General features: G+C 44.3%; 1 protein-coding gene across 1 annotated transcript; it reads left to right on the top strand.

The window, feature by feature from the left end:
* Positions 1 to 628: 628 nt before the first annotated feature.
* EDN2 (endothelin 2) lies at positions 629 to 7,495 on the top strand. The gene is made up of 5 exons (XM_032228085.1): positions 629 to 751; positions 1,653 to 1,791; positions 3,729 to 3,848; positions 6,287 to 6,390; positions 6,728 to 7,495. The coding sequence occupies exons 1-5, from the start codon at positions 688 to 690 to the stop codon at positions 6,748 to 6,750; spliced, it is 450 nt and encodes a 149-aa protein (XP_032083976.1). The 5' UTR covers positions 629 to 687; the 3' UTR covers positions 6,751 to 7,495.
* Positions 7,496 to 7,771: the final 276 nt, after the last annotated feature.

Below are 7,771 nucleotides of genomic sequence, written 5' to 3'. Positions count from 1 at the left end.
TAGTCGGTTGCAGGGATACAAAGCACGCAAGCTGAATTCTGGTGCAGGAAGGAGACATCTCAGCAACCATCACCCATTCATGAGTGAGAACCTAACTTTATTCAGGACTAAAGCATTTCTTTCAAACCCAAACTCCCCGAAACTTGGAGTTCTCCAAAACGAGGGACTGAAACGCCCCCTCCTCCAGTCGGCAGGGCTAAGGATGATGGAATTGAGCTCCAAATCCAGGAGCGCAGTTCCAGCCAGCGCAGAGATCGCTGATTTTCCCCTTCCCCATCTACTGCCTCGAAGTCCGGCCACATCCAGCCATCTAGCCTTCGGGTCGCTTCTTGTATGAACCCCTGAGGGGGGAAGATGATGGACGTCTTGAGCGCTGCAGGAAGAAGGGCGTGACTTGGTCAGCCGGGCAAGAAAGTGACGGCGGGGAGGCGGCGGCGGCGGCAGCAAAGCAACGGGACGACTGGTTGGCTCGGTGCCCCCTTGGCTCGCTAACCGAAGGGCGTCCCTGTCCCACGCAGGGAGGCGAGGTGAGGGGCGTGCCCGCGGGTCCCTGTGACGCGCGGCCGCCGGCAGGTTTATAAAACACCTGCAGCGAAGCCCTGGAACCTCAGAAGCGTCTCTGGGCGGCTTTGAGGAGAGAAAAGGGGAAACCAATTGTCCGTTTCTTAAAAGATTAAGCTAGCCACCATGGCAAACTGTCTGCCCTGTTTCTTTTCCTTTGCAGTCGCCCTTTGTGTCCTGCTGCCAGAAGGTGAGAGAAAAGTCAGGATTTATTTTTAAAAGTAACTATTTTGGGTTTCTGCTTTGCGCCTGTTTTAAATCCTGCTATTTTTTTTTTAAAAAAAATGCATTTTGCTTGGGAAGGAGCCTTGGTTTTTGACCCCCTCTTTAGTTCTTGTCAGCCAGATGCCAGCCACCATCTCCATCCTCCCGACGATCCCTGCAAGGAGACCAAATTTTGCTTTCCGCTTCAAGGCGACTCCTAGGCTGGAGAAAGCAGCTCTGGTGAAATTTGGCTTTTCAGGGGTGCAGGATCTCCTGATTTTACTCCTAGCACAAAACCTTCCCTCTCCCTCTCCTTCTCTTGGTTTGCTTTTTTTTAAAGGGGGGAAATTGGCTTCTGTTTGCAGCATTCTCAAAAGAAGAATATTGTTTTTTAAAAAAGGGGGACTCAGTGCTATTCATAGCTTGCCCACGCTTGAGATGATTGTCGCTGAATTTAGAAAGGAAAGAAGTTAAACATAACTACGACCGCCCTCTAGCCATGCTCTGTCAGTTTCTGGAGGTGTTGATCTCATTTGCTAATGAATCCGCCTCTCGACAGATAAACGCAAGGCTTTGCAAATACGCTCCAAAGTTAGAGACATCCAGTATCACTTTCGGCTTCTGGTTTCTTGCTGAGCAATGCCAAAAGAGCTCGTGGGGGGGGGGGTCTGTAAACACCTCGAGGGAATAAAAGAACCCAACTTTATGATCTTGCAATCTCAGGCATTAAATAAAGCTGCGGAGGCAATCAAATGGTTAAGCTGGAAACCTAGGGGGCGGGCTATTCGCTCTGTTTACATACAATGCGTTGCTGGCTCTTCCCAGCTAGAGCGGTGACTGATTCGTCTCTTCTCTGTTCTTCCTTTTCTCTCTGGACACACGAACAGGCCAGGCTGCAGCAGAATCTCCTCTCTTGGCAAACAATGGTCGGCACCAGAGGACCAAGAGATGTTCTTGCACCAGCTGGATGGACAAGGAGTGCATCTATTTCTGCCATCTTGGTATCATCTGGATCAACACACCAAGGTAAGGGAAGCTCTCAGAGTTTTGAAAAAGTTTGAGGTCTAGCAAAAGTCCACCTTCTCATGCAGAAAATTCCAGTTCCAATCTACAGCATATTTAGGCTGGTTGTAGGAAACACACTTATCTGAGCCGTGGTGGCACAGTGCTTTGAATGATGTATTGCAGGCTAATTCTGCTGACTGCCAGCAGTTCAATTCTCACCGGCTCAAGGTTAACCCAGCCGTCTATCCTATGAGGTGGGTAAAAGGTGGACCCAGTTTGTTGGGGGCAATATTCTGACTCTCTAAACTGCTTGGAGAGGGCTGTAAAGCACTGTGAAGTGGAAGCTATATAAATCTAAGAGGTATTGCTATTCTCTGAAAAGTTGCAGTAGCTCACATTGCCTGTTAGTGTCCCCTGGACTGGGCTGAAGGGGCCAAATTTCTGTCTGATTACACGGTAACTTTATCCTACAAAATCCATAAGAATGACTCACTAGCTACATAGAAATTAGCGTGTAATCTGGGACAGGATCCCTGAGGACAAGCTGGGGGAAAATATCCATGTTCTCTGCTCTCTCTGTCTGTCTCTGTTTGTCTCTCTGTTTGTCTCTCTGTGTTTCTCTCTGTCTCTCTGTCTCTGTCTCCCTCCCTCCCTCTCTCTCTCTCTCTTGCAATTAACACTTTGAAGCACTCTTCGACTTCTTACCCTGTCTTGGTTTTGAGTGATAGTGAAAATATAAATGTTTTGAAGGGCTGATTGGTATTTGTTAGGCAGTTAAGGCTGAATCGCCTCCGATACATACAATTATCAAGAAGGTGTTGGCAAGTTGCACGATATGGCAAGACCCCAACAGCTCTCAAACAGTCCCTCCTGAGCGGCTTAGGATCCAAGCCAAACAGACTATGCTTGCGGTGTAGGTGTGGTTCTAATTATGCCTGCTAATCTGCAGCATTGTATAACAATCCAGAGAGGAAGGTGGATGTCAGTCCCTCCTATTTTATTTTACTTTTAAGAAGGGGAAAGGCTGGGAGATGAGACTGACAAGCACTACAGGGTCACCTGAAGGCAGTTCTCCAAAGCTGCAGACTTTATAAGAGTTTAAGAAGCTCATTTGCTTAAAAAAAAACTATTAAAAGTCCAGATTGGACAATATGAAAAGGTAGCACTGGGCAGCCGTGAATACAGGTAGTCCTCAGTTTGCAACCATAATTGAGCCTGGACTTACAGTCATAAATTGTTGCAGTCATTAAGAAGGTGAGTGCCTGGATGCTGTGACATTTGTAAGTGCAAGGTCTGGTTGTTAGTCATTTTTTTCCACTGCAATTGTAATTTAATGGTTGTAAGTTGAGGACTACCTGTGTAAAGAAGAATCCAATTGGATCAAACCCAAGGCACTTTGAGCCAAGAATTCTATTTCCATCCTGATCAGTTAGATACTGATAGAAGCCCATTAAAAAGACCCGAGGGGATTTGTTGCTTCAAAGTTATGCTTGGGTCTCATTTAAATTAATTGTGTTTAAAGCAATTTGTGTTTTCATATGAATTCCCGAGTTACCCAATGCATATAACTTAATTTTGACAACAATGATGTGTCCTGCTCCGGATAACCCCACCTAGCATGGCCTTTGATCAGGGATGATAGGAGCTGTAGTCCAACTGCCTTTAGAGTCCTCCATTCTTGCTTTGAGTCCAAGCATCCAAGGGAAATGGGATGGGATTTTCTGCCCTAAACCACAATTTGGAAATCTCTTCAGCGGAGTTTCTACATCAGACTTGTCTAAGGCCAATTGAATAGTTAGCATATCTGGAGCAAAGAGATTTCTTTCCCTTATAGTGTGACTGAAGGGGCATTTAACTATTGTTTAATTCCCTTGACTACTGACCAGCCTGTATTATAAATGACTTTCTAATTAACCATGGAGATTAACTTGATTGTTGTTTTCTTCTTTCACAATCAGCCACTTGGTACCCTATGGGCTCGGAAGTCCTCCAGCACGACCCAAGAGGTCCCTCCGCAGATGTGCATGCTCACATTTGAAGGATAACCTCTGTGCAACTTTCTGCCATGGCAATCCACAGTAAGTAAGATAAAGAACATATATCGCTAATCACCTAAGCCTGATACATACAAGAAAGTGCTAATAGTTCTAGACTGATTGATAGAGGGAGCTCTATAAGGGGTAGAAATGTCCTCAAATCAGTCTGTGATTAAATGTCCTCACTTCAGCAAGTATCTCAATATATTCACCCATTATACCAAACATCCCAAAGTACTTAGGGACATCAAATCAAGTTGAAGGTAGCCCAATCGGGTCGTTTGGCAAAGGCGTAACCATAGTCCAGGGTTCAAAGTACACAAATTCTACACTTTGAATCAAAGTTCATAGGAGAAACCAATAAGGCAATGTTATCTCCAAGCAAAGTAAATCCAGGTATTGGGCAGATATACACCAAGAGGCTGGCATCAAAGCAATTCCAGCCTTGGCGCATGCTCAGGAGGCTTACATATGGAGACCTGTCCATCATCCAGGTAAAGTTGGGGCTGAACACTACTAGCAGGCTTCTTAGAGTAGTGACTTCCTCTTGAGCACACCCAGCTTTTGTGGGGATTCTCTTAGCAGGTTAGCACCCTTCCATTTGGGTTTCTTTATTGTAATGGGTTGTAGGCTGTGTAGACATGTCTCTATTTCACGGACAGAATCTACAGGGATAGTGTCTGCTTCTGCCATGTCTCCATGGTATGAAGAAGAATGGGATGGAATCCATGTTGCTGATCAGCTCTTGATCTCTTTCTGAGAAGAAGATCATATTTATCTACAGTATCTATCTATCTATCTATCTATCTGTCTGTCTGTCTGTCTGTCTGTCTGTCTGTCTGTCTGTCTGTCTGTCTGTCCGTCCGTCCGTCCGTCCGTCCGTCCATCCATCCATCCATCCATCCATCCATCCATCCATCCATCCACACACACACACACACACACACACACACACAGAGAGAGAGAGAGAAAAATGATACCCCTGATCTATGGAGAGTTCAAAGGCCACATACAGCTGGGCCTCTGCCATGTACCTTAGCCAGCAAATGTGACAAGATCTACAGAACACTCTCTACCTGTACTGGTCTAATTGTATTAAGGTGGGAAGGTTTGGCACAATATAAAAAAAGATGACAGTCCTAAGAACAACTACTGCAAGGAAGGAATCAGCAAATTCCTTTCCTCATTTTGGTGAAGAATAGTCCCACTTGTTTCATTATTTCCATTTATGGCACCTTCTGACTGGGCACTGGAATGCTCTCCAACCTGATTTCATCTGCAAGCTCTTTTTACTCAAAGTTATCTTTGCGAAAAAAGAGCTTTCCACTTTACTTTCTTAAGCCTGATATGATTGCATTAGTTTCCATGTAGTCATCATGAGATGACTGGTCATTGACTTGAATTTGGGGTTTGGTTGACTTTTATCTATATACAGTATATAAAAAAATCATTGTGTCTCTGTGTGTGTGTGTGTGTTCCAGCATAACTCTGGAATGCATTGAGCAATTTCAACCAAACTTGGTACACAGATGACTTACTCTCTGGAAACAAATACTGTGGGGAGTAAGATACCCCTAACACCTGTTAACACCTGTGTTCTGTTAAGATACAGCCTGTTGTGCCTTAAAATGGCTTCTACTGTACTGCCATAAAGTGGCTTCTACTCTACATTGCAGTGGAGTTGCCATGGTAACAGCTTCACAGTACTGCACAAAGGGGCTCCCTCTGGTAAGGGAGAAAATCCAACATTAGAAATTACATTTGGTCCTGACATTTCCCCCCCTATAAATAAATACCCATGTAATGCTGGGGTATTGGCTAGTAAGCCAATAAAAGCTCACAATGGCTGGGTTCATACAGCATTCTCAGTTGAACTAAAATAAATCCCATTGTAACATTGTTCATGCACAACAGTGCCTCTAACAAAGCTGTCACTTGCCTCCCGATGCATTCTCTATTATGCTCATGGATTAAATCAGTGGTAGTCAACCTGGTCCCTACCACCCACTAGTGGGTGTTCCAGATTTCATGGTGGGCTGTAACTCTGCTTTATACATTTTATAAAGTAAAGTTACTTCCCTAATTATAAATCACCATTACTGTGGAACCGGTGGGCGGTTAGAAAATTTTACTACTAACAGAGATACAAAAGTGGGTGGTAGGTATAAAAAGGTTGACTACCCCTGGATTAAATGGAAATCTCACTTTTTAAAAAACTACAATAGAGTAGAATAGTTGGAACCTTATAGGGCTCTTCTTTACAATCACTTTTTTGGTCTCTTGGTCAGGCATACACATATTCACTAGGACCATACTCTCTGAGAACGATGGCTGTTCCAAAATACTTAATACTTTCTCTGTTTCTCTTTATTTTGCCATTGTCAGTTCTCTCTCTCTCTCTCTCTCTCTCTCTCTCTCTCTCTCTCTCTCTCTCATTCTTTCTTTTATAGGACTCACCTTGGCTTTTTCTTTTTTTCCAGAAATCCCCCGAAAATTCAGCTGCCCAAAGGCCCAGGATTATTGGCAAAGCTTTGTCAGAGCAAAAATCCCAAGCTTCACAAGTTGAACTTTGGAAAGTTTTCAGGTAAAAAGTCTACTTGTGAGCCTTTTAATATCCGTATGGTGTAAAGATTTTGCTGCATATCCATTGGGCACTATTGACAACATGGCTCAGTATGTGATGGGAACTCAGCCATTCTTGGTATGTTTTCCAAATCAGGTCACTGCTTAAACCATAATATAATTTTCTGGGGGTTCAGTCTATGTTGGGCATCACAATTATATTTGCTTGCATGGGTTTAGGATGGTGTGTGTTGTTTCCCTTGGACTGCTGAGCTCCACAAAGTTAAATATATTCTCCAGTGAATATTCATGGGGCATAGACATAATGCTGACTATTTATTTGATTGCATCATCCACAGGTTCTTATGCTTTCCGGAATTGAATTGACCAGAAGGCTGCCTCCAAGATATCAAGGTCTTCCATGGGAAAAGAGATTCCTGAACATAAAGGGATCAGCAGGAAACCCAAGGATGCGCCTTGCCTTAGTCAATGGAGTCCTCCATTTTCAAGGATGCTCCCCTATTAAGGAGTCAAAGAAGAGGACATGTAACTTTGATGGAGAAGAAAGAAAAGCTGGGACTGGGATGAACAAGGAGCACCATTGCCCATGGAACCCTTCCCCTGTTATCCCCAAAGACGATCCCGAAGAGGAGAAAACATCTCACCATTTTTCTCCTGCTCCTCGATGTTGCTCCTCCTCCCGTGCTTCTTTGTTGGGCTCCATGGGGCTCCGAGAAAATGTCCTGGTGGATAGCTGGTAATTTACGCACCCAGAAGGGTTTTGGGGAAACGCAATATGTGCCCCCCTGAATGTAACAAGGCGAAGTCCTTCCCACCCACTTCCCTGGAACTTGCTTCTGCTGTTTCGGCATTTGATTTTAGAGGCCGTTTGCTTGTGGGGAATCAAACAGCTCCCCCCCAATTCTGTCCTGTCCAAATTCCTCTTTATTTTTCGGTCCATTCAGGCAATCCTCAACTTGCAACCACAATTGAGCCCAAAATTTATATTGCTAAGTGAAACATTTATTAAGTGTTCCAGTTTACGATTTGTCTTCCCACATTTGTTAAGCGAATCACTGCGGTTGTTAAATTAGTAGCACAGTTGTTAAGTGAAATCTGGTTTCCCCATTGACTTTGCTAGTCAGAAGGTTGCAAAGGGGATCCCATGACTCCATGAAGCTGCAACCGTCATAAAAGTGAGTCAGTTGTCAAACATCCAAATGTAAATCATGTAACCATGGGGATGCTTCAACGGTCATAAGTGTGAAAAATGATCACAAGTCACTTTTTTCAGTGCCGTAAGCACAAATGGTCACTGGTGTTCCTTGAGGACTACCTGTACCTATCTGGGAATGAGGCAGATGCCACCTTCTTTGAGGTTTAATGGCTTTTCTCCCAAGCCA

The sequence above is a fragment of the Thamnophis elegans genome, chromosome 12, assembly GCF_009769535.1.
Source record: "Thamnophis elegans isolate rThaEle1 chromosome 12, rThaEle1.pri, whole genome shotgun sequence".
NCBI classification, from domain to species: Eukaryota; Metazoa; Chordata; class Lepidosauria; order Squamata; family Colubridae; genus Thamnophis; species Thamnophis elegans.
This window is presented reverse-complemented; position numbering and strand designations above follow the sequence as displayed.

Coding starts and splice junctions, on each gene's coding strand:
- EDN2 (XM_032228085.1), top strand. CDS start 688: ATGGCAAACTGTCTGCCCTGTTTCTTTTCCTTTGCAGTCGCCCTTTGT. Junction 752..1,652: donor TTGTGTCCTGCTGCCAGAAG/GTGAGAGAAAAG, acceptor ACACACGAACAG/GCCAGGCTGCAGCAGAATCT. Junction 1,792..3,728: donor ATCTGGATCAACACACCAAG/GTAAGGGAAGCT, acceptor TTTCACAATCAG/CCACTTGGTACCCTATGGGC.